The following is a 15,324-nucleotide window of genomic DNA, read 5'->3' as shown; positions in this document are numbered from 1 at the left end:
GGTCATTTCTTCTCACCCTTCCTGGCCCTTCCTCTCTCCAACCTACTCTTTTTGTCCTGTGCTGGGCAGGCTGCCCGAGGGATGAGCTGAGAGAACATTTCCTTTGCTCCCAGTAAATCAGTGGGGAGATGACCACTGACACCAGAGGTGCTCCACAGGCTTGGCCTCAGCATGGAGGTGACAACCTCCCTCTGCCTCTGCTCACCCAGGGTAGGAGCCACAGCTCTGGGAAGATGATAATGTCACTGGTTCCCCCAGGATCAGGATCTGGCCCTTTTGGACCCATACCAGTAGTCTGCAGAGCAGAAGTCTGGGAGGAGGGGCTCATTAGGATTTTGGCAAATGCAGCCACATTAGATCTGTTTCACAGGAACTGAGCCTCTCCACAGTGTGCAGTCGTCTGTCTTTATTTATTTCCTTTTCTCTGCAGTAGTTTCAGGTGCAGGCCTTAGCTACTTTGGGTAAAAAATATGCCCTTTTTAAGAACAAAAAGAGACAGGGGCTTGTTTTCTGCCTGCGCCTGAGTGACTCCTGTTGGCACGAACAGGGCTCTGTGTACAGTCAGGAGAATAAGCTCCCAGTCTAATGCAAACCGGTGCCCTCAGCTATTTAAAAAACAAACTTTTTTTTTTTTTTTCTTCATTGAGTGAATTAACTACAGTAACTGCACCTATGTAGCTCCTTGTTTTATGAACTATAAGAACCTTTCCTATGCACAGCCTATGGCCTAATTATGTAATTATGTCTCTTGGGTGGATTATATTTTTCTTCTCATAATTGTGTCTTTACCTAAGAGACTGGAAGGGTTCCAAGCTTTCTCCTTTCCTGGGCAAAAATTGTTTGGCTCTTGTGTTTTGGGTTTTTTTCCATGAACTTTGGATTGGGTGCATTCAGTAGGATTGGGTGGGGAGAAACCAGCTCTGGATGACAATTTGTCACAAGACAAGGGACACAAGAGGGACCCTCACAACTTTCTTCAGAGGTTTTTTTCCCTTGCAAAGAGCTAATGTGAATCTTCTGGACTTCTGGTTTATGGTTCCTTTATTTTTTACCTCCAGTGCATAGATTGACACTACTTTGGAGTGACATCTTGCTGCAGTAAAGTATTGTCTGAAATTTGTAACAGAACAGTGAATATTTTTGCTTCATGTTGAATGCTCAGCATTATTCAGTCCCTGCACAACAGCTGTTAGGAAGCCTTAGGCTCCCGTCTCAACTTCTTTACTGTGGCATAAATGTGGATCCCTTGACTTCAGCTTTATCAGCCTGTAGCTGAATTAATTCAAGCCCATATCAGTACCTTCCAGTCACCCCTGACCCTCAGGATCTAACAGGATGAAATGCATGTAGGCCTGCAAAGAGAATGTAAGAAGAATTTGTGATGAAATTCATTGGGCAGGTAGCGTGTCTTTTTTGTGGTGTGAAATTGTCTTCTACAATATGTATGCAGAAGAGTTCATGTACTACAATGTACATGTACTACAAGTGGAATGCTGCTGGTATTCCTCTGTTAAAAGAGAAAAAATCAGAGGGCTTGTCTCAAAGACATATAAGGTTAGTAAGGAAAAGTGTGCCCACTCCTTACCTTTTTAAAGCACGTCACTTTTGGAGAACACTGGGAATAATCAAAACTTGGGTTCTTGATCTCCATTGTGTTTCTGTTGGAGTCAAGAGACAGAGGTACACAGACTACAAATTCATAGGTCATGGACCAGGTGATTCTTCTTTCTGCCACCCCTTAACCTGAAGAAAAGTCCTTTTTCCAGTGGGTTGACTGAACCCGGAGCTGTAGAAACCCTTGGTTACGAGCCCCTGAGTTCAAAGAATTGTTGTCTGTCTTTTCCACCTGTAGTCACTCCATGGAATGGCTCCAAATTTCACTATCTAGTGCTGAGCGCTTTTGTGACATAGAGAAAACAGAAGCCATGGTGGGATTTCACAATGGGTCATCACCCTCCATTCTGCTTGAGATAACCCAGAAAATGTGTCTCCAGCAGGTGACAGCCCAGGCTCTTTACTGCCATGACCTTTCTGCCATCCTTTGGTTCTTTTATGGAGACACCTGGCTCCCACAATAATTCTTGTTAAGGCAAAAACAGAAAAAGATAGAACTGGGTGATGACTGAAAATAGCTAACCCAGTGGAGAGTGATAAAAGCATCTGCTGAAAATCTGGTAACCAGATCTTCTGGGTACCAGGAAAAAAAAAAAAAACCCACACAAAAAAGCTGGTGGGTGGTGTACACGGTACAAAGAAAGGGAGTCCCTGAGTGTCAGCATCTGGCAAGGCCACGTGTAGCATAATCTGATTAGTTTTCAGTTCCACACCCACAAGCTGAAAGATAAAAACGCACACCCCTCCTCCCTGAGGAGGTAAAAATCTTCAAGCATCAACACCACATTTGCATTCTGCAAGTCAGCCTCTTCCACAGCCCGATTTACATCTTGCCTTCTCCAGCAGAGCAGTGGAAGTTCAGTGATGAGAGACGAGCTCACGTCCCTTTCCAGTTACCACATCCAGCAGACTTGAGATTGCCTTGCTTTGATCTGGGAGACAGTCCTTTGCTTAGTTTAAACTGAAGTGATTAAGCTGGAGATGAAGACTCCTCACATCTTCTGCCATGCCTGGGATGTGATAATTGAACGTCAGCTTCCATGGGCCACACGAACATGTTCTGAGGCTGTGCTGGGCTGGCGAGCAGAAGCAGCAGCACAGGCACTGACTGGCTGGCTGCAGTTTTCACTGGCCTTATAGCACTCTCAGTACTGATTTCTGGTTTGATTCATGTAAAATGGCCAAAATCGGCACTGGAGAGGATTAATGACAATGTTTCTGTCTCCAGAAACTTATACTCAGGTTGGTGTTTGGCTTGAAACAACTGAGTAGTGGTGAAAGATAAGAATATTTTTCATTATTTTGGAGCAAACACTGGATTTCTGGTATCCAGCATATTTTGTACTGTGCCAGCAGACAAATCAGAGCAGCTTGTTTAGCTCTTGACTATGAACTTTCAGTTTTTCTCATCTCTTTCCCATCTCCTCACCTGTGACCTGATCTTTTCCAGTGGCCACTGGGTCCTGTCCTTAGTCAGAGACTCATGGGTCAGCATTCATTTATTTTTGATATTTCACATCCAAGACTTCTTATGCTCACAAGCATTTTTTCCCCTCCAAGCCCAATGAAATTCTACAATTTCATCTTTGCAACAGAGCAACAGGCACTAAATGCAGCGTTGCAGGTATTGGAGTAGCTGTAACAATGTTTAATTCTACTCTTCACATACCTTTTATATTACTTTTTAATGTACTCACTGCTGCAGCAGATCATGGATTCTCCCTCAGCTATCCACACTTGCTACCCTAATCTTTTTTCCTGAAATAAAATTACGCCTCAATACTGAGACTGAGGAATACAGCTTTTCTTAGCACACTCCCCTGGGATCAGGAATTTCTCTGTCAACAGACACATACATCAGTGAGAGATGAAAAGCAGCTTGTGGAATGAGTTTTAAACATGTATCACATATTTCATTGCTGCTGCTTATGTGCTACTCAGAAGGTCTTTTTAGAGTGTTTTTAGCCCATACCTCATGGCTCCTCCATACTTAACAGGATTTTTTTTTTTCCCTGCACAGAAATCAAGGCAGGACATTTATTTAAGTTGCCCACACGCCTTTGTGAGCACCTCCTGGATACAAAGGTTTTGTTGAATTTCCTGCTTACTTTGAGTATGAGCACGTTTCAGCCTTTATCAAAGCAGAGTAACACATAACGTGCAAAGCTGCAATGTCATCTTGTCTCCCTGGGATATTTCACTCAAGGACTGTGGCTCCTTCTGTGGATCCCTTTGTCACAACATGACTCCGTGTTACAACCCTAAATTTTAAATGTCCAGAAGGGAAAGGCAAGTCTGCCTCTGGCCCCTTGCTGGTTTCTGGGGACTTGCAGTTCCATTGATGCCTGGGGTCTTCCAGATGTGCATAGAGCTCTCTCTTCCCTACTTCTTTTTTTTTCCTTTTTTTTTTTTTTTTTTTTTTTTTCTTTTTTTTTTTTTCTTTTTTTTTTTTTTGGGGGGGGGTGCAGGGTGGGGGAAGTGGCAACACCCAAGCCCTCAGATCTACAGATCATTTCAATTCAACCAGATGTGAAAATCTTTTTTCTTCTTCCTGTATGCCCCTTCTTTTTCTCCTCTTTTTCCCCCTTTTTTTCCCCCTGCCTATCCTGAAGTGCTCTGCTATCCAGAGTCCTGCTATAATACACATAATTAAGTATAAACTCTCTTCTAACAAAGTTATGTATGACCAAACAGAATGTGATGAAAACAAGGCTAGGGTTATCTGGCACAGGTTAGTGCAGGAGTGGTGGTAACCTGTGCAATAAGTTATTTATTGAATTACCTGAGGACAGTTAAAATAGGTTATGCACCAGTTTGTTAGTGGTTCTTTAGTTAAAAGGTCGCTACATGAACATAGCACAGGTTTTTTCTAAAGAAATTCTAAAAAAACTCACTTTGGGAGTGAATTCATTCTGAGCTAAAATCAGTTCTGGTGTGTAAGACCAGAGATGGGCTGATCACATTTGCCTTATTTTGAGACCTCTTGAATTTCACAGAATCACAGAATGGTTTAGGTTGAAAGGGGTCTTGAAGATTATCTTGCTCCAACCCTGCCATGGGCAGGGACACCTTCCACTGTCCCGGGTTGTTCAATTTGCCAAAGTATGATCAGGAATGAACAGAAGTGAAAAAGGGAGGGGAAGGAGATTTCTTTAAAAAACAGAGTGGAAAATATGACTGGCACAGGGAAAAACAAATACATAAAAATTGTGGAGGAAAAGGAGAAATCACAAGAGAATATTGACTGCATGTGTATGTGAAGGTATTTGTTCAGCTTTAGCAGCACTCACCTTGTACAAATCTTAGTTTAAATGGACTGTGAATATAATGCTGAAGACTAGAGCTTGGATGGGACCCTGTTAATTAAGCTTTTATTATGGAGTTTTAAAAACCCACCAAAAATCATTCTCTATTTAAAGAGGTTGATACTTTCTGAAGAGAGGAAAGTACCATGGCAGCTCTAACACAGAGCACACTTTCTCGCTAAAGAGAAGGCTCCCACCTACCCCATCCTTTTAGACTGAGTCATTACAGGGGAGAAAACCCAGACTTCAAAGTACCAAATTATAGGTCAACTAATTAATTTTTTGAATTTGCTAGAGAAGTTTCTCCAAAGTTAAATCCCATCAAGTTTCCCCTCGTCTCCCAGCCTGAATCCTTAGGTAGCTCTGTCTAGACCTATGATTTCTCTGAATCCAGTTTGGATTTATTTAGTTTGGATATTGCATTGCCTATGTGTCATGTTGGCACTGTGGTACCAGTTAGACAGTGTGAACCCATGTACTCAGTACTGTGGTGAGAATTACTATTAAAAAGCATTTTTTTTAGCAGTGGTAGCCTGGTAGTTCAATCTCAAGATTCGCTGGCCTCATTTCTGCTTCTAAAATAAGTTAAACAGTATTGGAATTGATTCTATGGGCAAAGACTGATGGGACAATCTCTCTATGTCTGTAGAGCTGACCTCTTGTAGACTCCAGACAGATGGCTGTATTCATACTGCTGAGGGACAACACAGTTTATCTCAAGTCACTGGTAATTATTTGGAAGGGTTTAAGCCCAAACTCTACCAGGGACCCTTCCTATTGTTAAAAGCATTAAAATATCCCCCCAGTTGTTGCTTGTGCCTGTGCTTGTGCCAGTGTCCCAGCACTGCTTATAGGCATGGAAGCAGATGTGGTTCTGGGTTGAATTCAAGGCATCTGGGCCCCCCTTTCAGCTCTGCCAGAGGCTTTTTTTGTGACCTTGATCTGTAACTTAGGGTAAGCTTCATTCCATTTAACGTTGACTAATGACGAGGGCGTCTAATTAAACCAGTCATGTGTGTTCCCTCTCTGATCAGAGAAGGAAGAGAAAGCAAATTCAGGAGGTGAATCATGCCATTTTAAGGCGAGTGTCAGAGACAAATGAGATGAATTGCCCTCTGGAAGTAGCTATTTCTTTCCATTAACTGAAGAGGAAGTCTACATTAGAAGAGTTTAGACTAGATGCCTGATTTATGAATGGCTGAAGTTAAGTAAAATTAGTCCTGTCCTTAATCTCTATGCATGCCTGTTTCTCTGTGTGCTGAATGATAGAAATAACACCTTCTGCACCTCACATTCCAAGGCACTATTGGACAAGGAGCATCCTTTGGAAAGAAATTAAACCTGTGAGCAAAACTACAACCATTAGAGAAGCAAAGCCCTTGCTCTTGAAACATCTCAATGATAACATGAGCAGGACCATTGGGGGCATCCCAGTGCTTTTGCAATTTTCCCCCTTCATATTTTGAAAGCAAAACACCCCTAAATGAATTTTCCAAATATATCCAGGGGCAGTTGGCCTATTTTGGGTGAGTGGAGTAGGAGCACTGAGGAAGGCTGACCATGCAAGGGTGTGTAGGTCCAGTCCTGGCCAGCAGCCTTTGAGGTTTTCCTTGGATATTGCTCTTCTCAACGGACAGGGGCTAATTACTTTGTGGAAAATCTCCCAGAGGAAAGAACGCTAATGACTAACTACAACAGAGTTAAAGAAAAAAAAAAAAAAAAAAAAAAAAAAAAAAGGGAGAAGAAAAGTTTGCATTTTCTTAGCAAAAATCCACAACATATAAGCCAGGCATGGAGTAATTGTCCCAGTCGATAAGTTGTATGTACATATGAGGCTTGCTTTTGGAAGGGAAAGTTAAAGTTTGCCTTTTTGACTACCTTGGGTAGTTAAAGCCACAAAAGAAAAAAAAAAAAAATAAAGAGAGACAAAAAAAAGTCCTTGTGTGGGTGTCCTGATAAGTGCTAATTTTGATCCAAATTGTAATGTTACATGTGTATGGGCACAGTGGTGCTCGCTAAGGCTTTCACCAGCACAACCATGTCCAAAACAGAACCCCCTCACAATGTTTCTCTGTTATTCGGGGTAGCTGAGATACCTGTAAATCCATTAAATCTAATAACAGGTCTTTAGAGACCATTTGGGGGTTTTTTTTGGGGGGTGTGTTAAATTACTAAATCTTGTTATTAACGCTTTTATTTTATGATTTGCTGTTTCCAGGGCACAGACAGAAGCTTGATGACTCTAAACCTAGTTTGTTCTCTGAACGCCTCAGTGATTTAGGGCGCATTCCTCATCCCAGTATGAGAGTAGGGGTCCCGACCCAGAGCCCACGGCCCTCTCTGAACTCTGCACCAAGTCCTTTTAATCCACAAGGACAGAGTCAGATTACAGGTAAGAGACAGAACCATAGGTTTGACTTGCAAAGGCATTGGTAGCAATTGCTTATGGGTATTTGTGTCTCAGCTGCAGTCAAAGAGGCTGTTACAGAATGGGGGATGTTCTCCAAGCAAAGCTAGGTGGGAAGTGGATTTTTTCTATAGTGCTTGAAGCTTAAAATGTATTTTCTTTTCTTTTCTTTTTTTTTTTAATATCTTTTTGCCATAAATCTAAAATAGTCAATCCAGGTCACTTGAGTAGGGATCTGGTGAAATTCTAACTGCCACGTTGCTCTGCCTTCTCCATGTTGCAATAGTACCTTTAGTGTACAATAGAATGAACATTTTTATTCAGCCTTGTTATTTTGCGCTCGTGTTAAGGGAAGCAGCCAGCACTTAATGGTCTTTTTATCAGAGTAATAATACAATCTTCTCACACGATGGTTTCCTTCCACCACCAGTGCTGACCACGGTTACAATAAATGAACTGGGTTATGGAGAAATCTCCAAAGGTTGCTCGTGAGGGTTGTATGCAACATTTATGATTGCATGCTGAGAGACAGATTTCATTGTGCTGAGAGAAATCATAAAGCACCCACCATGTGTCACAGATTAGAAGGCTGAAATAAGATGTTTAAGTGCAGCTATGCCAGAAGTTTGCAGCAAAACTGTGAAACCTACAAAATAAACCAATGTGTTTTTTTCTAAAGTCAGAGCTGGTTAAATTTTTCAAAATAGTTTCAAAACAACTTCTATCTAACTTTGGGCATTTCTAGATTCTAAATTTGTGCTGACATGTTTGTGTCTATCCAGGGTGTAAAGAGGTGTTACCCCTGACCAATTGTTAGAAGTGTTGAAGAACTTCACGTAGATGCAAGTCTGTCAATAAAGCTCTTGGCTCAATTCCCTAGACCCATTTAATACTCACTTCTGCTGCTACTGTTGCATCCACAGCAGAATCCTTTGCCAGCATTGTACACCAGTATTCCTTTCCTGGTAAAGCACTCCTAGTATAGACATAGTCTTTGAGTCAACCTAGGAAGATTTCTAGTTTCATGTTTCAAGTGGTTTTGACATGATACCAGCTGAAACTCAGTGGTTTTAACAAAGTGTTGTGGCTTTCTTCTTCTTTGTTTTCCTTCTTTTTTTAAGTTCAACCAGTTTATTAATTTGCAGTAAGAAAGAGAAGTAAATGAGTTAATTTGAACCCAAAGTGCTCAAGGAATTGCAACAAAAAAATTGTTCCCATGAGCTGTGGCAAAGTTCTCCCAGATCTCGAAGTCTCACTTTAACTACTGTAAAATGTTTATAATATATTAAATATGTTGATTGTACTCATTACATGGTCGTGCTGCCCCCCAGCTTCCCAGAGCAGGTTTTTTTGGCTAGGCTTTGTGTTTTGTTCATTGGACATGTGAAGTCAGGGCTCTTGTGCATATAATTTTCTGGGTAAGAACTGCCGAATTAAAACACAATATTTTTTTCTAACCAAGTCTTCTGTCTGGCAATGTTTGTAGACATAGTTCCCAAGAAAGCAGGGGGGAAATCCAGGCTACAAGCAGTTTTTTTTCCTTCTTCCTTGTGCCTCCATAGTTTACCTATTGTGCAACACTATATCTAGGAACGAAAGAGGGTGAAATTCTTCCTGACCCCATCTGGTGATCAGCCTATGCCCTGAAGCACAAGAACTGAGATCTCCTTGTAATTTTCTTCCTAACTAAGTGTAACTTCATATGCTGCTCTCTTTCACATAAATGCCTCCTGTAGAAAATATTCTGCTGGCTTTGATTAATAGACTACTTCTCTGCCTCGTTATGAGGCAGCAGCAGCATTTACAGATCAGGGAGATGAAAACTTCAGATGAGCTTTCAATAAGCCTGACTGGAAGCAAAGCTGTGTGGCATTCCCTGCTTTTTCTACAAATTTAAGGCAGCAGTTTAAAGCACCAGCTGAAACTTCATTGAGAAAGGGAAGATGTGGTGCTGGTAGGGCAGAGAGAAGTAAGCTGAGCTGAGGGGTGCAGGCTGTATTTCCCATCTCTTGTGGATTATGTGCTTTTGTTGTTGGATAAATTCAAGGTTATGGGATACATTATAATTCCAAATTGCTCTCATTTCTCCCAAAATGGTGAGGACTCTAGTGAATAAGTGGTCTGGTATTTCTGATGTTGTTTCCCACCCTTGCCTCTTCCTCAGTTTAGAAAAGTCCAACATCCAGCTCTCCATTTGCTCTCTGGTGGCCATCCCATTTAATTAGGTGATTGATGTGAGCCTGTTACATGGGTGCAAGCTCTGGGAATTGCACTGGCTTTCCATCAGGATTTTGGGTGTTCTTTGGGAACTTGATTGTCTTCTGTAAAACACAAGGTGCTCTGACATTCCACCAAAGAGCTGGGATGCTTTTTTGCAGAGAGTTCCTATTCTGGGATCTTTCTGGTGGAATGAATGGGTGCTCTTTGCTACACAAACCATGTCAAGGAGAGATAAAGGTGATGCCATGGATGAGACACCCTTTGGTCAGGTGTTGAGTGGGAAATTGTTGAACATCCTCCTGCTTTGTGTGGTGGTAGGGAGTGAGGTGCTTGGGCTGTCCTTCAACACCAGTTTCCTTATTGTAGTGCAATATTCAGAATGCCACTGGCCTCTTAACATAAGCACTGCTTGGGTATATGTTAAGAGGGAAATAGATCCTTCTGTCTGGAAACCAGGATTTTTAAATTACCTTTATTGGAATTAACCAAGCATTCCTTTAGAAATACCCTGGTTTCATTATCTCTTTACCCAGTTATTATTTAGGGGAAATAATAAATTTCTAATAACTAGAACAGTAAATACTGATTTCCTACACAAAATCCATATTACTGCTAGTAAGCACATAAACGTTTTGCTTTCTTCCACTTGAGGCCTTGCATAGCTATTGCATGATTAAATAGACATATAATTTAAAGCCTGGTTCACCCACACCTGAGTCTGAAAGAACTCAGCACTTTAGGGTTCACTTTTATATTTCTTTTCTCTGTCTAGGTTGTGTTTATTTTCCTGGAGTATCAGAGTACAGGTTGTACAAATCACAGCACAGTCCTTAACCTACCACAGGATTGGGCTGTGGCAGGACAAGGCTCAGAGTTGCCCTTATTCAACATGGCATTTTAACTAGGATTCAGCAAAAGCTACATTGAAGGGTGATTAAAAAACAAATGGTCCAATAAGCAGCTGCCTTTGCTGAGGCAGTGCAGATCCAATTTGAACCCTGCTTGCTGCCCGTAAATCAGGAATCCTGTCCAGTCACATTTGGTCACTGGTATATTTGCTTTTTTTATTTTTTTCCCCTTTCCCTTACAGGCTCATGCAACTTGTTCATGTATCCAATTACATTCCCATTCAGACACTGAGCTGTTGCATCAGTGTTCCAGTGTGAGACAAGGAAAACTTGGTTTTTTTTAATATGCAACTGGTGAGGATTGGCTTCTGTAGGCCTGGAAAAGCCACGGGTGTAATGGCAGGAATGTGGTCAGTGTAAGGACCCCGTCGGGTGGGCTGTGGGGACAGCAAAGTGGGAGTTAAGTGAGGTTTCATGCTCCATCACCACTGTGGCATTGGCTGATCTATAGGCAACCTGTGACTTTCATCACTGAAATAACAGCCCTCAAAGGCAAGTCCTGTGAAACCTTCATTTTTTCCCTTTTCCTCTTCCCCTTCTCCATGCACTTCAGCACTTTATGCTTCCATTTCTCATCGATTTTTAAGCAGATTTAAAGTCTTCAGAGCCAGTTTAAGAGAAATTTGGTGAGGGGATATATCTTCACTGGCAGACAGCGACTGATTTCAGGGACGGTGCAAGCTGAACCTGCTGTAAATTTATGCAAATTGATTTCATCCTCTGATTGACTGGCAAGTTGCCATTGTGGACCTCAATATCATAAAGCTTGCATCCCTCCTATTATTCTTTTAACTTTATTTCCCTCTACTCCCCTTTTAAAACTTAGCTGCCCACTGGCATGATTCATTGAGTTTATCTTTTTTTTTTTTTTTTCATTTAAAAATATGACTCTTGGAAGGGTGGGAGGAGAAATGGATTTAGAGGTCTTCAGGCCAAAATCTGGTCTCGATTACTTTTCTCTGCATTGGGGTGCAACTCCAGTGGGTTTGACTTTGTTGATTGAACTGGTCAATTTAGATGAAGCCCTCAGCTTCTAAAGATGCCTAAGAAAGAGTTAGAGAAGAAGGTTGTGTTTTGCTGTTGTTGTTTTGCTGAGTGGGTTGGTGTTACAACAATAGTTGGGTTACTCATGCAGAAAGTCATCTTGGCTTTGTTAAGATCAGAAGTGAGGATATTTGCTCTAAATGTTTACCAGAGATAGCTCCAGACAGCTTGTTTTTTGCTATTGGCAGTAGCACTAATTCAACCACCAGCAGCCAGAGCTAGAGCTGATGGCTGGGTTTAAATGAGAGTGTGATGCATGTTATGTCTGGGTATTATAGACAGCACACCAAGGAGCTGCCAGCCTCTGATCATGCTCTAGTCATGTAACTCAGCTTGGAAAAAGGCGGAAATGTTGGGGTTTTTTTCATATAGAAAATCAGTGTGCTTCACAATGCAATGCCAAAATAGTGGGAAAACTTGTTCTTCAGGGATGTTTGCAGTTTTTTCTTCTCTCCATTGACACTTCAGAACATGGAAGGTGTCCCTCTGCATGTCAGGGGAGGTGGAACTAGATATCTTTAATGTTCCTTCCAACCCAAATGATCCTATGGTGATTTCTGTTGGAAGAAGAGAAGTTGTGATACTGGAAAGCCAATGTCACTAGTGGGAGAACAGGTCACTAGAGGGGCTTTTTCATTCTTTCCTTTATAATTTTAGTTTTATGTGGTGCATCTATTCTTGGACTAAGTTTTAAAGACTTCTATTGTCCATTAAGCATCAATATCCACCATCCATTTAATGCAGTAAATCAGAGACAACAAAGGTCAAGAACCCTGCATATGTCCCATGCCGACAGATGTGACAGCAAGACCTAGACATAAAATAATATGCAACACTAAACATTTCCTGCTTTGTGGAGGTTCACCTGGAAGTGCAAACAGGATGGAGCTGTTTGTGCATGAGTTTAGGCCTCGCCCTGCTGATTTGTTTCAGCTGAGCTGTGCCCAGGCTGTCTCAGCATACCCACAATGTGCCCTGCTGTGAAGGAATACGCTGAGAGCCGCACTTCCCCTCACACCCACGCAGGCATAACAGAAATGTTTACAAAAGGAGGACTGCTCTTAGTAATCACTCCAAAGTTTTCGAGTGTAAATGCCAGCTAAGAGTGGCCCTCTGACTCCTTCACTGTTGTTGAATGCTCTGTTAGCCCTTCCCCATGGCTGCCATATGGGAATGCACGTGGCTTTCTCCTGGACAGTTCACTTTATTTCTATATTAAGTATTTTTCCTTGTTTTGGAGGGATTCCTTTAGGGAGGAATCCACATGCACTCTGCCTCAGAGCTTTAAGGTTTCTCATCTGTTCTGGGCTTTTTGTGATGGGAAGATGTGCTGTGCCTGCAGAGCATGTGGTGCTTTGGGTGATGGATCCCTGACTTGCAGGGATCCTGCAGATATGTGGGAGTCCACCAGCCGGAGACAGTAGGGAAGCTGGCCTGTCGTGTAGGAGGCCAAGGAAAACCTCTCACAAATCACCTCATAGCTGCTTCTCCAATAGTATGTGTTAAATAATCATCCCACCCCTTCTGGGCCAGAGCAAGCAAGAGGTGACCCTCTTTAGGGCCTCATGTTTGCCTCAGAAGCATCTGTGTGGATCTGGCCTGGAAGTGCTGTTGTGGCAGCTGGCACATCCCTGTGGTACCCTTCCTTCCCCCAGGAGCTTTGATGGTGTGTGGGACCAGAAGGAACGGTCTGGTGGGCCCCAGTGCTCCAGCACCATTGCAAGGACCATTTCCATGTGGACCAGAGGGTGCCACATGAGCTGCATGTCCACCTTCAGGGACTATCTGGGGCAGCTTTGGGCTCTGCCTCGTGGCATTTTCCCCTGAGAATTAGGCAATGTTGCTGAGCTGTGTCGTTTGCCCTGTGGGCTCATAGGTCACCTTTGACTTGGCAAGGCAATGGTGTTTCACCACTCTTCTCTCACTTCCATGCAAACCTTGACTGCCATCAGGCAGCAAGAGTTAGCTTTAGGGCATTTGCTCTGGGATCTGGTGAAACTTGTATTTTCACTTTCCGGTTTCCTAACGGGTCAGAGATACCTTGAGCCAGTCAGCCCCAGGGCAATATTCTCCACCCTGCCTTGACCATGACCTCAGCCATGCCTTGGAGGTCATGGAGGGATCACAGGAACCCTCTGGGCTGAGGTACTGTGACCTTCTCCTCAGTCACTGAGCTCTGATGAATCATCTAATGTTCAATTTGGTTAAAGATTTTCCTCTTCATTATTTCCTATTCCCTGGGAAGATTGATATAGTTGAGGTAGATGTTGAAAGAACATATGATATGTTTTAGGGTCAAGTGATGGTCCATCTAGCCCCATCTTCTGCTTCTGATAGTGCAATATGTTGAAATACCATGTGAGCTTTTGAAAGACCACTTTTTGCTATTCATCATTCTTGTGTCCACACAGATATTCACAGTTTCTGGATTAAGGGTATTAAGTGTAAAACCAAGTCTAACAGGGGTGTTCAAAGTGATGAGAATGACAGAGATGCTCAATAAGTTCTTGTGCCATGAGGATTACACTACCAGGAGTGGCATGAGCCTCCAGAAAGGCACCTCTTTTTCAGAGCTTTCCACCATCTTAGACAAAAATGATGTAAAAACATCCTCTACTATGATTTTTTTTCCCAGTCTTTACCTGCTATGTTATTTCCTCCTAGCATTGGGGCTGACCTAAACCCAAAACTTTAGGGGTCTTGCTTTCGATTCAGAAGCAGAAATTAAAAAGGTTTTTGAGTTTGAAGGATCTTGGATTTGAGATTGTGTTCCTAACACACCATTAATTTTAAGATTGTTTTTCCAGCAAGCCTAGGCTTTCTGTTCCCACTTGAAGATCATTTACCATTGACTGTATGGTGAATTATCGTAGTGGAATGAGGCAGAGAAATATGTCAATATCAGATGTAACAATGAGCAGTCAGTCAGATTTGAACCTGTGCCAATCTATACAACCCTGGCCTTGAAATTGTTAAAACAAAGAAGTTCATTACATTTAATGATCAAGTGTCCTTCGGATTTCTGAGAAGTTTATGTTAACCATTTATATTACTCAGCTCTAATATAAATGACAAACTCCAGGAAAATCCTCTTAAAATTAAATTGGAAGGTTGGGTTTTTTTATATATATCTATATAGTTATTTTGCTTCAAGGAAGTATCTGCTTTCCAGACATTTCTTCAAACAAATCATGTCTGAAGAGAAATAATAAACAAGAAGTAGCTGAAACTACAAGGTTTTGCTGTGTGGAAGAGCAGGGAAAGGAGTTAAAAAAAAGAAAAGAAAAAAAAGTTGAATTTCCTGAAAAAGAGCCTTTGCTTATGCCATGTGGCTGTCACATTGCTGTCTGCAAAGCAGGGCTTTAGCACAGTGTTCTGATAGAGCAGGTTCTTCAAATTAAATAGGCTTGGTGTGCTTCCCTGAAAATACTCTGCAAAATTTGAAGGGATGTGCTACAGTTTCTGTGTGCTACAGTTTCTGTGAGCTGGTTCAGAGATAGTTTTCTGTTTATTGTGCAGTGCCCCAAACAAACTTTGGGGCTGAAAGTGGTTTGTTTTTGTCAATACAAAGAAATAAAAATCATAATTTATGAAGTAATCAGTGGTATCTTTATCACCACATATTAACTGAGAGCAAACGGTTTATAAATCCAAATATCAGTGAGTAAAACTTGGTCTCCTTCTACCAGTGCTTCAGCAAAAATTGAACTGTTTATCCTAAAAATCATTTCCTCCATAGTGAGCTGTTGCAAATATTTTGAAAGGTATCATTAGCTTCCAATAGTAATCCCAAACCATTTGGTTTACGATTTTGTAATTGAAGGTA

General features: G+C 41.8%; 1 protein-coding gene across 2 annotated transcripts in view; it reads left to right on the top strand.

The window, feature by feature from the left end:
* Window positions 1-15,324, top strand: part of RUNX2 (RUNX family transcription factor 2) — a gene marked incomplete at both ends in the record, with an annotated part of 216,112 nt that overhangs the window by 106,294 nt on the left and 94,494 nt on the right. For both annotated transcript variants that reach the window (XM_083856789.1, XM_083856790.1), the window contains one exon: window positions 7,138-7,311. In XM_083856789.1, the coding sequence (XP_083712915.1) occupies window positions 7,138-7,311 (174 nt within the window). The remainder of the gene's footprint in view (window positions 1-7,137; window positions 7,312-15,324) is intronic.

Source organism: Zosterops lateralis, assembly GCF_965231275.1.
Source record: "Zosterops lateralis genome assembly, chromosome: 3".
NCBI lineage: Eukaryota > Metazoa > Chordata > Aves > Passeriformes > Zosteropidae > Zosterops > Zosterops lateralis.
This window is presented reverse-complemented; position numbering and strand designations above follow the sequence as displayed.